The sequence below is a fragment of the Sabethes cyaneus genome, chromosome 3 (genome assembly GCF_943734655.1).
Source record: "Sabethes cyaneus chromosome 3, idSabCyanKW18_F2, whole genome shotgun sequence".
Lineage (NCBI taxonomy): Eukaryota > Metazoa > Arthropoda > Insecta > Diptera > Culicidae > Sabethes > Sabethes cyaneus.
The window spans coordinates 118,723,274-118,743,996 of record NC_071355.1 but is presented as its reverse complement, the minus strand read 5'-3'; the positions used below and the strand labels follow the sequence as shown (position 1 = coordinate 118,743,996).

General features: G+C 39.3%; 1 protein-coding gene across 8 annotated transcripts in view; it reads right to left on the bottom strand.

Moving 5' to 3' along the window:
* The window catches only part of LOC128742843 (basement membrane-specific heparan sulfate proteoglycan core protein), a 1,551,467-nt gene that overhangs the window by 565,532 nt on the left and 965,212 nt on the right, over positions 1-20,723 (bottom strand). For 7 of the 8 annotated variants that reach the window (XM_053839324.1, XM_053839321.1, XM_053839326.1 and 4 more), the window contains 2 exons: positions 14,913-15,046; positions 14,681-14,855 (listed from right to left, as the gene is read on the bottom strand). The exons of the other annotated variant lie outside the window; for it this stretch is intronic. In XM_053839324.1, the coding sequence (XP_053695299.1) occupies positions 14,681-14,855; positions 14,913-15,046 (309 nt within the window). The remainder of the gene's footprint in view (positions 1-14,680; positions 14,856-14,912; positions 15,047-20,723) is intronic. 8 annotated transcript variants of the gene reach the window in all.

The window sequence follows — 20,723 nt, the reverse complement described above, 5'->3', positions numbered from 1 at the left end:
AATAATTATTTCACCGAAAATTTTCAACTAAACCTGAAGAAAAAAATAATTTGTAGGATATGAGTTAATTTTTTTTATAAAACCAATTCTCTGTGGGCTCTACAGCCTGAAAAACTTGAAAAATGAGTATACGAGTTGAGTTAACGCTTCTAACATGAAATAGAAATGAAAATTCAAACAGCGGAATTCCCGAAAATCGGCCAAAAGAAATATCGTTGTGTTTTTACCTTTGTTATACTATATAACAAAGGTTTAGAAATTGGTCGAAAAACACGAAATTGATCCAAGGCCCGGAGGGCCGAGTCACATGTACCAATCGATAAGGTTCGACGAACTGAGCAATGTCTGTGTGTGTGTGTGTGTGTGTATGTATGTGTGTATGTGTGTATGTGTGTTCGCTCCGAATTTTCTATCGCCTGTTACTCGGCGATGGCTGAACCGATTCGACCGCTATTACTTTTGTTTGAAAGGTATTATTGCCTAGTATATCACTATTAAATGGTTTCGTGGTCTGACTTTTCGTTTGAAAGTTATAAGCAAAAATGTGAAAACTACGTGACACGGTTTTCTCCGGAACCACGCAACCAATTTTAACGATATTAGTACCAAACGAAAGCTCTTACTATTACTAAACATTTAGCTAAGTTTTATTGAAAACGGACAAGCAGTTTAAAAGTTAGCCTTGAAAAACTTGTTTTGACTAGGTACAAATGAACGCCTGTTTCTCAGAGATGGCCAAACCGATTTACACGCTATTAGTTTCATTTGGCAGGTAATATAGCCAGATAGATCACTATTGAATAGTTTTCTGATTGGACGTTTAATTTGAAAGTTATGAGCAATCGAATACATCACACCAAAATTAACAATAATTTATAATGATTTTAACCAAGATAATTTACCTAATTTCAATTATTTTAATATCAAACGAGAGGTTTTCACACTAGAAATATATATGCAAAATTACATAAGAATTGGTTTTACCGGTCAAAAGATATTAACCCTCGAACACACGCGCCAACTTTTATAACACGGTTACTTGCGCGCACAATAGCCCAAACCAAAGAAAACGTGCGCAATAGACTTTTGACTAGGAAAACTTGGTTTTAAGTTTATCAAACCTTTGGAAGAGTTTCTTAAAATTGAAAGCTCTATCGTCTGGTAGAATTTGTATTCTGATTAATCCCCTTAAAAGTGAAATAAACAAATTATTTTCCTTCAGTTTCAATACAACACATTGATATGTTTTGCAAACTTTTAGAGCATATTATTGCAAGAAATTTTGCTGAGCACAGTAAGCTTCTATCTCTTCAGTGAAGGTAGAAAAATCTTATTTATTGTATATGAATTTGTAAAATCAGTTTTTCTATTCTAACTCTTCTTGTAATTGTTGTATGACTTTTTCATGTATTACAAAGTTGTACAAATAATAAAAATACACAACTCTGCTGAATTTAGTATACCTCTATGTTTGCTTGTTTAGGAACTGTAGAACTTTAATTGTAAAAACAGCCTGATTTTGACCCCGAATTACTCGATTACCAACAGACGGATACATCTTAAACATTTTACATTTGCTGGTAGTTTTGCTGCATACAGACATCATTTTTCCATGTGAAGAAACGAGAGAAAATTCCAGTTGGGGTCAATTGCGGTACACCTCACATGCTACTTGCTTCGTTTCTGTGATGTCGGTTTATGCTAATCTTGTTTCCTAACAATTTAAAGTATTAATGTATTCAATAATTCGGACATTTTGCTCATAACAAGTTTACTGAAGAATATACGTTAGTATATACGTAATATACGATTTGTAATGGCATTCAAAAACCTACACATGTTGTACAAAATACAACAGCGTGAGTAACCGAAAGTTAATAAAAATTGATGAAATTTATTCAAGAAAACTTTATTGTTGTGAATCAAATAGAATGGCATTACAGGAAATTATGCATAGTTCAAAAACCTATAAACTAGACCTTTACTACGCAATGTATATGTTAAAGAATAATATTTCTTCTTACAACTTACTTTTACTTGAACTTACCCGCATTAGTAACAACTTACTCAGCAATTTCATGAGAAAAAGAACTATCATAATTTGCAAGTGCTTCTATTTTGTTCAAATTTTGTAAACTTATTCAATTTCCAAAAATTTCATGTAAGCCAAACGTGTCGATTTCTATATCAAATAGCAAGTAAGATCGTATAACAAAGGTTCCTTTCACCACTAGGTGGATTAAATCAGGTTTTTTCGTAGATTTTTGCATGGAAATTAATAACGTATATATTAAAAGCAAGAATAGATTTGGTTTATATGTTTGAACTTAAAATAAAAATGCCAAAATCCACATTTTTTTTGCTCGATTAAAAAATTCTCTTTGTTTTTTTTTTCGTCCTTCACTTCAGTGGCCTAACACTGGGGGACAAAAACTTTTTAAAATATTTGTAGTGGCCTAATAACGGGTAAAAAAGACCAATTAAATTCAACCTGAAAGGGCCTAAAACTTAGATGAGGGTATAGTCTAAATAGTTTCAGTGAGTTTAACATTAAAATAATATAGAAAAAAATAATGTTTTCGTTTCAGATGTTTTTTCGCTCGATATTAACAGGCACGGGGCAAAAGTGCCACTATGGTGAGAGAAATGACCAAAAGTGGAGAAATGTTGAATTTTAAATTCTATCTATAGTAATTAGGTGTAATTAATGTGTTATACCAAAAATAATCACATAAAAACAAATAAGATTTCAGTATGCTTGTTTCCGGCATAGCCGGAACAATTTTTAAAAAGTAAAATTGTGCAATTTTTAAAAAGTAAAATTGTGCAATTTTTAAAAAGTAAAATTTCAAAATCATTTTTATGTCTGAGTTTATATTTTTTATCGAGAAATTTCCTTATGGCATATTGTAAGACACTTTAGAAACCATAAAAAATACCCATATTAAAATTCGTCGTTTTCGTAAAAAACTGAAGAGTGGCACTTTTGCCCCGGGTGGTCGTCTTGCTCCTAGTTCCCCTACGTTCATTCACCGGAATAATTTTGGAAACATCTGGTTATGCCGACTGCATTTCGTCTTATATTTAAGAATAAAGTAAATGAAACTTACCATATTTACCACAAAAACTAGTAATAGATTTTGTTGGGGCCGGAAATCCAGGCTGCCAAACTGACCGCTCACCACTTAAACAAAAGTCCTTCGTGGCGGACTGTAAGACCACGGGGCAGAAGAGAACTGCGTATTGTCTTCAAAAAACTTAACATCCAATTTAATAGTCACTATAAATTAATTATTATCCTTTTTAAAGTCACTTACACATTTCAATATTCACTTTCTGTACTAATCTTCTTAAATCTTCACTTCACTTTTGTACTTAAGATCTGCACTGTATCACGAATACATTACTTCTTGCTGCTCTCTCTCTTCAGCCTTCTTCTTTTATACCCTACTGCTAGCGTCTAGAAACTACTTATTTCCGCTTCGAGAATATTCTAGCTAAATCTACCACATTCTAATTTCCTGTTTCTTATTTCTAGAACATTCTGATATCACTTTCCGTAGATTTCTAGTAGTAGTGTTGCCTGCGCTGATAGTTTGAGGCGATGACAGCTGGGGACTGCTACATTGTACGTAACCATTTTATTTGAGCTACAGGGTGTGGCTCGAACATCCTCCGCCGCAAGAACTGGAACTAAGCTGAACAATCGTTGTCTGGAATCGGCAACAGAGCCAGCTTGTGGATCGGTCGTTGAATTAGTCCTCCCTTAGTACGAACATCAGCAACTCGAACTAAACCGTCATCTCCTGGATAAACCTTCTTCACTCTACCTAAATGCCACACTTGAGGTGGTTGTCCTCTCGGTTGATAACCATCATTCCTGGTTGGATATTAGTACATCTTTTTGTCCACTTTGTTCTACCTTCAAGTTCCATAATGTATTCCTTGGACCATCGCTTCCAAAAATGTTCTCGAAGAACTTGTATGTGCTGCCAACGCGATAGTCTGTTTATCGGAATCCCTTCACAAGATGGTTCTGGAATTGCCGTTAACGGACGACCGACAAGAAAGTCTTCTGGGGTAAGCGCTTGTTCATCATTTGGATCATCTGAATGCGCAAACAATGGCCTCGAGTTCAGGATTGCCTCTACCTGACATAATAGCGTGGCAAATTCCATAACTGTCAATGTTGCTTGCTTAAAAACCTTCATTAGTACCGACTTCACACTCTTTACTCCTGCTTTCCATAATCCTCTAAATTGCGGGGCATTCGGGGGTATGGCACTCCATTGTATCTGTCTTGGCTGGCAAAATTCGAAAATTTTCTTCTCCATTTGTTCATTCTTAAATAGCTGGTATAACTCCTTCAGTTTATTTCTTGCGTCAGTGAAATTGGTCCCATTGTCACTCCAAATTACCTGCGGCACTCCTCGTCGTGCCACAAAACGTTGTAATGCTGCCAGAAAAGTTGCGGTAGACAAATCTTCAACAGCCTCCAAGTGAATGGCCTTCGTCACTAAACAAACGAAAACACTTATATAACCCTTTACTGGAGTTACCTTACGAATTCCTTGACGTATGATAATTGGACCAGCGAAATCTATTCCAACCTTTGAAAACACTGGTGCACGTTCAACACGATTGCTTTGTAAATCTCCCATAAATTGCTCAGACAATCTTGGTTTTTGCCTAAAACATTTGACGCAGCTTCTGGTATAGCATTACAACAATCGTAATCCGAAAATTCTGTCTAAGAATTGCTATGACGCCAGCCGGGCCGACATGCAAATACTCACGATGCACCGCATTGATTAATCTTTTTTTAATCTTTTTAATCTTTTTTTTAATTTAATCTTTCTGATGCTGCATTCAGTATGGTAGCTTTGCATTGCGTAAGCGACCACCAACTCGTAAAATTCCTTCATCTAAAAACGGGCTTAAATTGGCAAAATATTCATTTTGAACCACCTTAGTGATGACCTTCATTGCATCTCTTAATTCGCTAATTGTTGGTAGCGGTGCGAAATTACGGCTTTCCTTCTTCATACTTGCATTACGAACAAATCTCAATACATATGCAATCACTCGTTGCAACTTGCGAAACGATTCAAATCTAGTGATCACAGGTAGCTGGGCAAATTTCAAAGTGACATTTACTTGTGCTATCGGCTTCAGTTCGGGAATTTGTTCAACCGGCAATGGTGGTGGAATTTCCATTCGGTAAGTTACATTTCTTAAAAATTCAGGACCATTCCACCAAATGCCGTTTGCAGCAAGACTTTCAGCGGGTTGACCACGGGATACGATATCCGCTGGATTATCCTTGGACTTCACATACTTCCATTCAAACTGGTCGCCCGTAGAAGTAATGTCACCAACACGATTGCGGACGAACAGCTCCAGTTGCTCAGGTGGACGCACCAACCAAGCTAAAACAGGTTGGTTATCGCACCATAGTATAATTTTCTTAAACTTCATCTTAATAGATTGCAGAATTTTAACTACCAAACGATGCAGCAAAAGGACTGCAGCTACCTCTTTCCTGGGGATACTTAATGGTGAAATCGGTGCCACTTTTGACTTGACACTTATCAGCTTCATGCTAGCAGACCCGTCTTCAAACAGCGACAGAATGTATACGCATGCTCCGTAAGCCAAAACGGAAGCATCTGCAAAACCGTGCATTTCATATGCCACTGCCTGATCTGCTACAACTCGTCGCGGGACCCTTAACTGGTCGACACCTCGTAAGGCACTTAAAAAAGCATTCCATTGGGTAAGTAATTCATCTTCAATTGGCACATCCCTATCCAATCCTTCCTCCCACAGCATCTGCATTAAAATCTTACCAAAAATGATAATTGGAGCCGCTAACCCCAACGGATCAAACATCGACGAAATCAACGACAGCACCTGCCTTTTCGTCGGATGAGAAACATCAAATGTTGGAAGCGAAAGGTACAAAAGCTCATCGCTATCTGGGTTCCACATTAACCGTTATTATAACTCATTCAATTTAAAACAATACGTCATTGAAATTTTGCGACATCGTAAAACTCGTTGATCTTAAGTAATTGAGATTTTTTGGTGCATATCCATAAAGGGAATTAGCAATGAGAGGCACTTGATTTTTTTTATTACGTAGGAGGGCGACAAGGGTACCCGGGTACCCATGATTTGCTATGTCCATAAATTTGGCTATCTTGAACCGACTTGGATGAAACCAGTGGCATTTGATTCGTACATTTATCTAGTTTTGATTAGATAAAGCATTTGGCCATCAAATGACATGTAGTTCCCGGGAATCGGTAATTCCGGAGCAACGTCCGGTAAAACGTGGGAAGCCGCTTGTTTTGAAAGAATATCAGCTTTCAACAAAGCTATTAGCTTTGAACTTGACATTGTGGATCCTTTTTTCATCTTATTATATAAATTGGTGACTTTAGATCGCATTGGCCATTCCAGATTATGGTTCCTGTAGGGTTACAGATGGCCAGTTGGGTACCTAATCCAATATTAGAATTGGTTTGGCGGATCTTTTAGATGTTTTGAACTGATATGGCCAGTTTAGTACTGATTAATAATTTCGGAACTGGGTCCAAATGTATAGCGGATGGCTCTACGTTTTAAACTATTCTGATAATGCTAAGCATTATCTTGAATCCTGCGGTATCATCTGTGACCCCTTAGAAACCATTTTCGAAATAACCAATCAAAATACAACGAAATGTGAAAAATATTACCTGCCGAACTAATTCCTTTGATAAGAACTAAGAACTTTGATACCCATATTGCTAGGTTTTACCTCCAATCTTAGACTGGCCACTCATGACCCCACAGGAACCTACTCCGGAATGGCCAACCTGATTCATCTCATTATATGAAATAGTTCATTGTATGAATTTTTAGAGTTTTTATATCCGCATGACTGATTTTCCTACAATACATTCAATTCTCTACCTCAAGCGGACACTCTGTCGGAATTCCGGATTTTCGGGCCCCATATGTCTTTTAATGGCCAAATAGCCAAATAATTCAAAACTAGATAAATTAACGAATCAAATGACGCCTATTTCATCAAAATCGGTTTAAAATTGTTGATGTTATAACAATATCAATTTTGGGTACCCGGGTACCCTTGTCGCCCTGCTAAAGGTGTTTTACCTTTGTTATACTATAACAAAGGTTTAGGAATTGGTCGAAAAACACGAAATTGATCCGAGGCCCGGAGGGCCGAGCCACATATACCAATCGACAGGGTTCGACGAACTGAGCAATGTCTGTGTGTGTGTGTGTGTATGTGTGTATGTATGTGCGGGGCGCAACTTTTCTATCGCCTGTTTCTCGAAGATGGCTGAACGGATTTGTTCGCTATTACTTTTGTTTGAAAGGTATTATTGCCTAGTACATCACTATTGAATTGTTTCATGGTCCGACTTTTCGTTTGAAAGTTATAAGCAAAAATGTGAAAATTACGTGACACGATTTTCTCCGGAACCAATCGACCGATTTCAACGATCTTAGTATCGAATTAAAGCTCTTGTTAAGGCTGAATTTTTCGGATAAATTTTATTGAAAACAAACGAGTAGTTTAAAAGTTATGCTTAAAAAACCTGTTTTGACAAGGTAATAATTATCGCCTGTTTCTTAGAGATGGCTAAACCGATTCAGGCGCTTTTAGTCTCATTTGAAAGGTAACATAGCCTAATAGATCACTATTGATTTGTTTTTTGATTGGACGTTTAATTTGAAAGTTATGAGCAATTGAAAACAACACATTAAAATTTACAATAATTTATAACGATTTCAGCTAAGATAGTTTATCTAGTTTGAATTATTTTGGCATCAAATTAGAGATTTTAATGCTGCAAATATATCTGCAAAATTTCAGAAGAATCGGTTTTGCCGATCAAAAGATATTAACCCTCCAACACTCGCGCCAACTTTTGTAATACGGTTACTCGCGCGCACAATGGTCCAAAGCCAAAAAGACATGCGCACTAGAGTTTTGACTGAGAAAACTTGGTTTTAGGTTTATGAAACCTTCGGAAGAATTTCTTGAAATTGAAAGTTCTATCATCTGGTGCAATTTAAATTTTGATTAATCCCCCTAAAAGTGAAATAAAAAAAATATTTTTCTTCAGTTTCAATATAACACATTGATGTGTTCTGCAAAGTTTTAGAACATATTATTACAAGAAATTTTGTTGAACACAGTAACCTTCTATCTATTCAGCGAAGATAGAAAATCTTATTTATTGTATATGAATTTGTAAAATCAGTATTTTATATTTTAGCTCTTTTTGTAATTGTTGTATGACTTCATGACTTCATGTATTATAAAATTGTACAAATAGTAAAAATACACAACTTTGCTGAATATAGTGTACCTCTATGTTTGTTTGTTTAGGTACTGTAGAACTTTTATTATAAAAAATACCTTAATTTTGACTCCAAATTACTCGACTACCAACAGATAAATTTTAAACATTTTACATTTGCTGATAGTTTTGCTGCATACAGACACCATTTTTCCATAAGAAGGAACGAGAGAAAATTCCAGTTGGGATCAATTGCGGTACACTTCACATGCTGATTGCTTCGTTTCTGTGATGTCAGTTTATGCTGATCTATTTTCCCAACAATTTAAAGCATTAATGCATTGAATAATTATAACATTTTCCTCACAACAAGTTAATTGAAGAATATACGTTAGTTAAACAGCGATTTGTAACTTTATAACAATATGGCATTCAAAAACCTACACGTGTTGTACAAAACGCAACAGCGTGAGTAACCGAAGGTTAATAAAAATTGATGAAATTTATTTAAGAAAACTTTATTAATGTCAATCAAAAAGAATGGCATTACAGGAATTTATGCATAGTTCTAAAACCTACAAACTAGACCTATACTAGGCAATGTATATGTTAAATAATAATATTTCCTCTTACAACTTGCTTTTACTTGCACTTACTCAAATTAGTAACAACCAACTTACCCTTACTCAGTAATTTCTTGAAAAAAGGATCTATCAAAATTTATAAGTGCTGCTATTTTGTTCAAATTGTGAACACTTATTCAATTTCAATTTCCAACAATTTTATGAAAACCAACGAACTACGTAACGTTAACCAATAGATGAATTATGTTCCGAAGACGTGTCGATTTCTATCTCAAATAGCAAGTAAGACCGTATAACAAAGGTTCCTTTCACCACTAGGTGGATTAAATCGGGTTTTTTTGTCGCACACATAACGGTTAAACCCAATGTCTTAATAACTTCATTGATTCCAGATTCATGAATGCTAACAAGTTGCTTTCGGTCCTCGTCAGGTATCAACTTAATTAATTGCTCACTATTTGCTGACCACTTGTGCAGCTGGAATCCATCACATTCAAGCATATCGATCAGCTGCCTTTGTGCGCGACAAGCTTCATCAAGATCGTCGAAACCGAATAAAGCATTATCAACATAGAAACAGTTCTTTACGATGTCAGCAGCTACTGGGTAACGTGATTTTTCATCCTCTGCTAACCGTAAAACGCGCAGTGGATCTGACGCATTATTCCTCCAAAATATTCTCTGCAAGGGTGTATGGCATTCTGCGACGTCAATTTGTCGATACATCTTTTTACCTTTGTTACTATATAACAAAGGTTTAAAAATTGGTCGAAAAACACGAAATTGATCCAAGGCCCGGAGGGCCGAATCACATATACCAATCGATAGGGTTCGACGAACTGAGAAATGTCTGTGTGTGTGTGTGTGTGTGTGTGTGTGTGTGTGTGTGTGTGTGTGTGTGTGTGTGTGTGTGTGTGTGTGTGTGTGTGTGTGTGTGTGTGTGTGTGTGTGTGTGTGTGTGTGTGTGTGTGTGTGTGTGTGTGTGTGTGTGTGTGTGTGTGTGTGTGTGTGTGTGTGTGTGTGTGTGTGTGTGTGTGTGTGTGTGTGTGTGTGTGTGTGTGTGTGTGTGTGTGTGTGTGTGTGTGTGTGTGTGTGTGTGTGTGTGTGTGTGTGTGTGTGTGTGTGTGTGTGTGTGTGTGTGTGTGTGTGTGTGTGTGTGTGTGTGTGTGTGTGTGTGTGTGTGTGTGTGTGTGTGTGTGTGTGTGTGTGTGTGTGTGTGTGTGTGTGTGTGTGTGTGTGTGTGTGTGTGTGTGTGTGTGTGTGTGTGTGTGTGTGTGTATGTGTGTATGTGTGTTCGCTCCGAATTTTCTATCGCCTGTTACTCGGAGATGGCTGAACCGATTCGACCGCTATTTCTTTTGTTTGAAAGGTATTTTTGCCTAGTATATCACTATTAAATTGTTTCGTGGTCTGACTTTTCGTTTGTAAGTTATAAGCAAAAATGTGAAAACTACGTGACACGTTTTTCTCCGGAACCACACAACCAATTTTAACGATCTTAGTACCAAACGAAAGCTCTTACTATTACTAAACGTTTTGCTAAGTTTTATTGAAAACGGACAAGCAGTTTAAAAGTAAGCCTTGAAAAACCTGTTTTGACTAGGTACAAATGAACGCCTGTTTCTCAGAGCTGGCCAAACCGATTTACGCACTATTAGTTTCATTTGGCAGGTAATATAGCCGGATAGATCACTGTTAAATGGTTTTCTGATTGGACGTTTAATTTGAAAGTTATGAGCAATCGAATACACCACACCAAAATTAACAATAATTTATAATGATTTTAACCAAGATAATTTATCTAATTTCAATTATTTTAATATTAAACGAGAGATTTTCACACTACGAATATATATGCAAAATATGCAAAAGAGTTGGTTTTACCGGTCAAAAGATATTAACCCTCGAACACTCGCGCCAACTTTTATAACACGGTTACTTGCGCGCACAATAGCCCAAAACCAAAGAAAACGTGCGCACTAGAGTTTTGACTAAGAAAACTTGCTTTTAAGTTTATTAAACCTTTGGAAGAGTTTCTTAAAATTGAAAGCTCTATCGTCTGGTAGAATTTGAATTTTGATTAATCCCCCTAAAAGTGAAATAAAAAAATTATTTTTCTTCAGTTTCAATATAACACATTGATGAGTTCTGCAAACTTTTAGAGCATATTATTGCAAGAAATTTTGCTGAAGACAGTAACCTTCTATCTCTTCAGTGAAGATAGAAAAATCTTATTTATTGTATATGAATTTGTAAAGTCAGTTTTTCTATTCTAACTCTTTTTGTAATTATTGTATGACTTTTTCATATATTACAAAGTTGTACAAATAATAAAAATACACAACTTTGCTGAATTTAGCATACTTCTATGTTTGCGTATTTAGGAACTGATGTCGGTTTATGCTAATCTTGTTTCCTAACAATTTAAAGTATTAATGCAATGAATAATACTGACATTTTGCTCATAACAAGTTTACTGAAGAATATACGTTAGTATATACGTAATATACGATTTGTAACTATATAACAATATGGCATTCAAAAGCTACACATGTTGTACAAAATACAACAGCGTGAGTAACTGAAAGTTAATAAAAACTGATGAAATTTATTCAAGAAAACTTTATTGTTGTGAATCAAATAGAATGGCATTACAGGAAATTATGCATATTGCAAAAACTTATAAACTAGACCTTTACTACGCAATGTATATATTAAAGAGTAATATTTCATCTTACAACTTACTTTTACTTGCACTTATCGTGATTATTAACAGCAATTTCATGAGAAAAGGAACTATCAAAATTTATTAGTGCTTCAATTTGGTTTAAATTTTGTAAACTTATTCAATTTCCAAAAATTTCATGTAACCCAAACGTGTCGATTTCTATATCAAATAGGAAGTAAGATCGTATAACAAAGGTTCCTTTCACCACTAGGTGGATTAAATCAGGTTTTTACATTGGCTGTGAGTACGAACTTAGGAAAACGAAATGCAGTAACAATCGCCAAAAGTTCATTCTGGCATATCCCTCCAATCATCACGACATCATTGAGTGAACGTCCACCTACTTTAGCTGACGCATCGAATACTACTCTGCACATTGTGGTAGTATTCGACGGTCGAAGCACTGCATAATGAGGTAAATACCATTTTTTCAATTCTGGCGGATCTTCTCTTTCATATATTTCTTTGCAGTGACCAAGCTTTTCGTACTCTTCAATGAACTCAACGTATTGGCTCTTTGAATCGGGTTGCTGTTCAAGACGCTTCTCTAACATAAAAAATCTACGAAGGGCCGTTGACCTTGAGTCGCCGAGCTCACTCGCTTCACCTTTTAAAGGAAGTTTAACGACATACCTTCCCGATGCATTTCTTCGATGCGTGGCTAAAAAATGCTTTTCGCATTCTTCTGCATCTGTGCACTGTTGAAACTGCTGGGGGACGGCTTCCACCTCCCGAAACCGTTGCATGGAATTGCTGAGCTCTTCGATCGTAGTAGCCTGTGCCCGAAAAATACCTTCTAGTTGTTTGCAGTTTCGCACTGCACCACCTAGGACCCAACCAAATTTAGTTTCGCAAAGAAGCGGGCCATCATTAACAGGCTGTAGTTTTCTCGATATTAAAACATGAAGAAACCATTGATTACCGACAAGCATATCGACGCTGCTGGGCACATCGAAACTTGGATCGGCCAGCTGAACTCCCGCAGGAATCTTCCATGAAGTGACATCAACATTGCTCGTTGGAAGGTCAGCTGTTACTTGCTGAGTGACGAAACATTGGACATTTAGTCGAAAGTTAACAGACCTGGATAGCAGTTGAATGGTAACGCTACTCTTGGAACGGGACTTAATACCATCAACACCGGCGACTGAAACGTTTGCTGGATAATCCTCCAGCTGGAGAAGATTGACTATACGTTGTGTAACGATGTTTACCTGGGATGCTGAGTCTAGTAAAATACGACAGGGGTGCGGGTTGCCGTGTTTGTCCATAACATCTACCATGGCCGTCAGAAGCAAAACGTGCGGAGCCAACAGTCCTTGGCTTGACGAGCATGCTGCTATAGTAACTTCGCTTCTTTCTGCTGGAACCGACACTTCGGCATTCTGTCCACTTACAGAGTGCGCTGTATTTTGATTGCTTGTACTTGGTTGTTGCTTCGCTGATTGAACAGATGACGTTGAATGTTGGGTGTCTGCATGGAGAAGACTGTGGTGTAATGTCCTGCATTTTGAAGACGAACCAGTGGATTGGCAATCTGTTCCTCGATGTCCCTTACGAAGGCAATTAAAGCAGAGATTTTTCTCGCGAATCCTTTGAAGACGTTGTGGAACGGGCATTGCCAACAACTGTGGGCACTTAAAACTTTTATGCTGACCATCACCGCAAACATCGCAGCTTGATAGCGACTCGGTAGCGGATGTGGTAACCATCGACTGCTGCACGGTGTACTTTCCTGCAGGCTTTTTAGTAAACGGTTGTTTATTCTTTACACTTGAGTGTTCGCATCTTTCCATAATGAACGCTTGTTCCTTCAAAAACGAAATTGTGGCCTCGTACGTGGGAGGTGTACCGTATTTGATAGTAGCCTCCCAGTGTCGACGGGTATCCTTATCGAGTGGGTCGGCAAGCAAATTAATAACGAACTGCTCTGAGACGCCAGTAAATTCTTGTTCCAGGAATTTAAAATTCTCGACGTGTCTCGAGCACTCATCCACTAACATTCGCAACTCATCACATTTTCACCGGTCATCTGAGATGAAATAGACCGTGAATGTTTGTGTCAACCATGTGACGTAAATTTTCATATCGTTCCTCCGCCAAGCGTGCTGGTAATTACCTTCGTTGATCGTCTTAGCATCGATAATTCCAGAAGCACTTCCAACAAGTGCTTTATCTAAATGGTACAGCTTGACCGCAGGGGGATCAGCTGTTTTATCCACTAGATCCTTGAACATGACTTTAAACTTGGACCAGTTTTCATACTTGCCGTCAAACGTTTAAAACCTACTGATAGCGTCTAGAAACTACTTATTTCCGCTTCGAGAATATTCTAGCTAAATCTACCACATTCTAATTTCCTGTTTCCTATTTCTAGAATATTCTGATATCACTTTCCGTAAATTTCTAGCAGTAGTGTTGCCTGCGCTGATAGTTTGAGGCGATGACAGCTGGGGACTGCTACATTGTACGTAATCATTTTATTCGAGCTACAGGGTGTGGCTCGAATAGATTTTTTTCTTGTTTAGAAATCAATTCTCTACAACTTTTTGTTTGACATAATTCTTGAATGATCAATAGTTTTCGAGATACGATCTTTCAAATATAATACACATGAAAATAAATATGCCCTTTATAAAAATGAGTTTTGAATAATAATATAAATAATAAAAATAATACCAAAATCTGTGGATGAGGCATATTTTTCCTATCAAACACGTTGGTAAAGTTTCATCCCAATCAAAGAGGTACATTTCCGATTTCAGCTTTTTTAGGACGATTTCGCGGAATTGATCCATTCTGAATTGTCCAGGAAAAGGTGAAAAATTAAAGAAATGTATTTTAATTTTACTACATTTTTACATTTATTTTGTTTACGACTTATTACCTTCATCATAGTTGGAAATTAAGGTGAAAAATTAAAGAAATGTATTTTAATTTTACTACATTTTTACATTTATTTTGTTTACGACTTATTACCTTCATCATAGTTGGAAATTAAGGACTGTCAAAAATAAACCACTTTTCTTTACCAGTAAATTATTTACCTCTTACGGTTACGGACACCTGCCTATAAACCGTGTCAGAGCCACTACCGGCTTGACAAACATATGTTCCGCTGTCCAGTATTTGAACGTTGGTAATTATGAGAGTACCTTTCTCGATATAAGCTCGTTCTGACATGCGTTCTCCTATTTTTTCCCAGCGTACATCAATAGGTCGCTGTAATTATTAACAAAGTAAGTACGATTCATAAAACAAAAATGACAAGTAATATACCTTTGAAACTGTATAACGAGCAGTGCATCCTAACCGAATATTACGTCCAACTTCTACAATTTGTATTAAGGGAGCAGCTACTACTACTTCAATCACTGGTGATGATGAGGGCGGCGTAATTAGATCATCGTATCCTGCGTAGCAAAGAACAAACCAATTACCATTGTTTTAGATATTTTTTTACCTTTGTTATACTGTATAATTGAGTGGGTCAGAAGGAAAGGGGTGCAAGTGACAAAAAGTAAATTTCGAGAAAATAGGGCTCCAAAGATAACATTATATAGAAAATTCGTCAGGACATCTATACCTATAAATAAGGATTTCTGTCTGTCTGTCTGTCTGTCTGTCTGTCTGTCTGTCTGTCTGTCTGTCTGTCTGTCTGTCTGTCTGTCTGTCTGTCTGTCTGTCTGTCTGTCTGTCTGTCTGTCTGTCTGTCTGTCTGTCTGTCTGTCTGTCTGTCTGTCTGTCTGTCTGTCTGTCTGTCTGTCTGTCTGTCTGTCTGTCTGTCTGTCTGTCTGTCTGTCTGTCTGTCTGTCTGTCTGTCTGTCTGTCTGTCTGTCTGTCTGTCTGTCTGTCTGTCTGTCTGTCTGTCTGTCTGTCTGTCTGTCTGTCTGTCTGTCTGTCTGTCTGTCTGTCTGTCTGTCTGTCTGTCTGTCTGTCTGTCTGTCTGTCTGTCTGTCTGTCTGTCTGTCTGTCTGTCTGTCTGTCTGTCTGTCTGTCTGTCTGTCTGTCTGTCTGTCTGTCTGTCTGTCTGTCTGTCTGTCTGTCTGTCTGTCTGTCTGTCTGTCTGTCTGTCTGTCTGTCTGTCTGTCTGTCTGTCTGTCTGTCTGTCTGTCTGTCTGTCTGTCTGTCTGTCTGTCTGTCTGTCTGTCTGTCTGTCTGTCTGTCTGTCTGTCTGTCTGTCTGTCTGTCTGTCTGTCTGTCTGTCTGTCTGTCTGTCTGTCTGTCTGTCTGTCTGTCTGTCTGTCTGTCTGTCTGTCTGTCTGTCTGTCTGTCTGTCTGTCTGTCTGTCTGTCTGTCTGTCTGTCTGTCTGTCTGTCTGTCTGTCTGTCTGTCTGTCTGTCTGTCTGTCTGTCTGTCTGTCTGTCTGTCTGTCTGTCTGTCTGTCTGTCTGTCTGTCTGTCTGTCTGTCTGTCTGTCTGTCTGTCTGTCTGTCTGTCTGTCTGTCTGTCTGTCTGTCTGTCTGTCTGTCTGTCTGTCTGTCTGTCTGTCTGTCTGTCTGTCTGTCTGTCTGTCTGTCTGTCTGTCTGTCTGTCTGTCTGTCTGTCTGTCTGTCTGTCTGTCTGTCTGTCTGTCTGTCTGTCTGTCTGTCTGTCTGTCTGTCTGTCTGTCTGTCTGTCTGTCTGTCTGTCTGTCTGTCTGTCTGTCTGTCTGTCTGTCTGTCTGTCTGTCTGTCTGTCTGTCTGTCTGTCTGTCTGTCTGTCTGTCTGTCTGTCTGTCTGTCTGTCTGTCTGTCTGTCTGTCTGTCTGTCTGTCTGTCTGTCTGTCTGTCTGTCTGTCTGTCTGTCTGTCTGTCTGTCTGTCTGTCTGTCTGTCTGTCTGTCTGTCTGTCTGTCTGTCTGTCTGTCTGTCTGTCTGTCTGTCTGTCTGTCTGTCTGTCTGTCTGTCTGTCTGTCTGTCTGTCTGTCTGTCTGTCTGTCTGTCTGTCTGTCTGTCTGTCTGTCTGTCTGTCTGTCTGTCTGTCTGTCTGTCTGTCTGTCTGTCTGTCTGTCTGTCTGTCTGTCTGTCTGTCTGTCTGTCTGTCTGTCTGTCTGTCTGTCTGTCTGTCTGTCTGTCTGTCTGTCTGTCTGTCTGTCTGTCTGTCTGTCTGTCTGTCTGTCTGTCTGTCTGTCTGTCTGTCTGTCTGTCTGTCTGTCTGTCTGTCTGTCTGTCTGTCTGTCTGTCTGTCTGTCTGTCTGTCTGTCTGTCTGTCTGTCTGTCTGTCTGTCTGTCTGTCTGTCTGTCTGTCTGTCTGTCTGTCTGTCTGTCTGTCTGTCTGTCTGTCTGTCTGTCTGTCTGTCTGTCTGTCTGTCTGTCTGTCTGTCTGTCTGTCTGTCTGTCTGTCTGTCTGTCTGTCTGTCTGTCTGTCTGTCTGTCTGTCTGTCTGTCTGTCTGTCTGTCTGTCTGTCTGTCTGTCTGTCTGTCTGTCTGTCTGTCTGTCTGTCTGTCTGTCTGTCTGTCTGTCTGTCTGTCTGTCTGTCTGTCTGTCTGTCTGTCTGTCTGTCTGTCTGTCTGTCTGTCTGTCTGTCTGTCTGTCTGTCTGTCTGTCTGTCTGTCTGTCTGTCTGTCTGTCTGTCTGTCTGTCTGTCTGTCTGTCTGTCTGTCTGTCTGTCTGTCTGTCTGTCTGTCTGTCTGTCTGTCTGTCTGTCTGTCTGTCTGTCTGTCTGTCTGTCTGTCTGTCTGTCTGTCTGTCTGTCTGTCTGTCTGTCTGTCTGTCTGTCTGTCTGTCTGTCTGTCTGTCTGTCTGTCTGTCTGTCTGTCTGTCTGTCTGTCTGTCTGTCTGTCTGTCTGTCTGTCTGTCTGTCTGTCTGTCTGTCTGTCTGTCTGTCTGTCTGTCTGTCTGTCTGTCTGTCTGTCTGTCTGTCTGTCTGTCTGTCTGTCTGTCTGTCTGTCTGTCTGTCTGTCTGTCTGTCTGTCTGTCTGTCTGTCTGTCTGTCTGTCTGTCTGTCTGTCTGTCTGTCTGTCTGTCTGTCTGTCTGTCTGTCTGTCTGTCTGTCTGTCTGTCTGTCTGTCTGTCTGTCTGTCTGTCTGTCTGTCTGTCTGTCTGTCTGTCTGTCTGTCTGTCTGTCTGTCTGTCTGTCTGTCTGTCTGTCTGTCTGTCTGTCTGTCTGTCTGTCTGTCTGTCTGTCTGTCTGTCTGTCTGTCTGTCTGTCTGTCTGTCTGTCTGTCTGTCTGTCTGTCTGTCTGTCTGTCTGTCTGTCTGTCTGTCTGTCTGTCTGTCTGTCTGTCTGTCTGTCTGTCTGTCTGTCTGTCTGTCTGTCTGTCTGTCTGTCTGTCTGTCTGTCTGTCTGTCTGTCTGTCTGTCTGTCTGTCTGTCTGTCTGTCTGTCTGTCTGTCTGTCTGTCTGTCTGTCTGTCTGTCTGTCTGTCTGTCTGTCTGTCTGTCTGTCTGTCTGTCTGTCTGTCTGTCTGTCTGTCTGTCTGTCTGTCTGTCTGTCTGTCTGTCTGTCTGTCTGTCTGTCTGTCTGTCTGTCTGTCTGTCTGTCTGTCTGTCTGTCTGTCTGTCTGTCTGTCTGTCTGTCTGTCTGTCTGTCTGTCTGTCTGTCTGTCTGTCTGTCTGTCTGTCTGTCTGTCTGTCTGTCTGTCTGTCTGTCTGTCTGTCTGTCTGTCTGTCTGTCTGTCTGTCTGTCTGTCTGTCTGTCTGTCTGTCTGTCTGTCTGTCTGTCTGTCTGTCTGTCTGTCTGTCTGTCTGTCTGTCTGTCTGTCTGTCTGTCTGTCTGTCTGTCTGTCTGTCTGTCTGTCTGTCTGTCTGTCTGTCTGTCTGTCTGTCTGTCTGTCTGTCTGTCTGTCTGTCTGTCTGTCTGTCTGTCTGTGTTCCTTATAGAATCGAAAACGACTGAACCAATCGGCATGAAAATATGCATGTAGACGTTTTTTGGGACCAGGAAAGGTTTTAGTGATGGTTAGAAACTCCTCCCCCCACTAAGAGGGTGGGCTCCCATACAAATGACACACATATTTCTGCAGAACTCGAGAACTAATCAAGCAAATAGAACAAAATTTGGCTTTCGGGTGTTTTTGGTGACAAGAATTAATTCTTTGGTGAATTGGGACCCCTCTCCTCTTTAGAAGGGGAATTATGACTCCTCTCCCGTTTAAGATGGGGGGCTTCCATACAAATGAAATACAAATTTCCTCATAACTCGAGAACTAATCAAGCAAATGGAACAAAATTTGGCATGTGAAAGTTTTCGAGGGCAAGAATATTTTCTATGGTGAATTAGGACCCCTCCCCACTTTAAGAGGGGGGGCTCCTATACAAACGAAATACCAATTTTCTCATAACTCGAGAACTAATCAAGCAAATGGAACAAAATTTGGCATGGGAAAGTTCTCGAGAGCAACAATATTTTCTTGGGCGAATTAGGACCCCTCCCCACTTTAAGAGGGGGGGCTCCTATACAAACGAAATACCAATTTTCTCATAACTCGAGAACTAATCAAGCAAATGGAACAAAATTTGGCATGTGAAAGTTTTCGAGGGCAACAATATTTTCTATGGTGAATTAGAACCCCTCCCCACTTTAGGAGGGGGGGCTCCTATACAAATGAAATACAAATTTCCTCATAACTCGAGAACTAATCAAGCAAATAGAACCAAATTTGGCATGTGGAGGTTTTTGGAGGCAAAAATACTTTCTATGGTGAAATAGGACACCTCCTCAGTTTAAGAGGGGGGGGCTTCTACACCAATTTCCTCATAACTCGAGAACTAATCAAGCAAATGGAACCATATTTGGCATGTGGATGTTTTTGGAGGCAACAATTTTTTCTATGATGTATTAGGACCCCTTACCTTTTTAGGAGGGGGGCCTTACATACAAACGAAATACAAATTTCCTCATAACTCGAGAACTAATCAAACAAATGGAACCAAATTTAGCATGTGGATGTTTTTGTAGGCAAGAATATTTTCTATGGTCAATTAGGACCCCTCCCCACTTTAGGAGGGGGGGCTCCTATACAAATGAAAAACAAATTTCTTCATAGCTCGAGAACTAATCAAGCAAATGGAACCAAATTTGACATGTAAGTGGTTTTGGAGGCAAGATTTTTTTCTATGGTCAATTGAGACCCCTCTCCTCTTTAAAAAGCGAGTTATGACTCATCTCCCTTTTAAGAGGAGGGGCTTCTACACAAATGAAATACAAATTTCCTCATAATTCGAGAACTAATCAAGCAAATGGAACCAAATTTGGCATGTGGGAGATTTTGGAGTCTTGAATTTATTTTATGATAGTTAGAGACCTCTCACCCCTGTAGTAGGGGGATATGGACTCTCATACAAATAAAACAGAATTTTTTACGAAACTCAAAAACTAATCGAACTCGAGAAATTCGAGACTCTTCCATAAAACATTAGTCAATAACAAGACCACAAAAGCTATCTATAGTAACACTAGATCATTCAGACGAGACGGCCGCGAATGTTGCCGGTCACCCGCCGTCGGAAGCGCCGCCCACTGGGGGGAAGCAACTCCCGCAGAAATCACTACTGTCTAGGTTTATTTGTTTTCCTAGGTCTACCTGGGTTTCCTGGAACGAGCGACAGCGAGTAAGGAGAGGGTCGCGAAATAGTACTTTCCACAAAAAAGTTTTCCGTGAAGTGGTACATTCCGCTTAAAGTTTTTCGCAAAATGATATTCGGCGAAATGTTGTACAATCATGGCGAATATTACTATCTGTTTTCTGGCTATGCAATGAGGGGACAGGGGAGTTGTTTTCTACGTTACTGTGAGGAAAAATAGCAAATTTGTATATTAAACTACCCATTCCTGGTAATTAACTGTTATGTGTTCCGCTGGGTACCCGGGTAGCTTTTGAGACTTTATTGCCTCGAAAAACAAGGTTTATGGCAAATCAGCCAGCTAAAACTCGTTGAATGCTCCTAACTAGTGGGAATCAACCATTTGTCATCAACAGATTGCCTGTTGCAGCAGGGGGGGTCGAAGGGGGGACCTTCAAATTTTTTTACCCCAAGTGTTCGGATGGGTACCCGGGTACCCACCGAAATGAAATGCTTGTAACTTTATTAATTTTTGACCGACTTTGGATCTTGAACCGTCAAAAGATTGGAAAATTTGTCTATGTCTATGAGACATGCCAAGCCTGG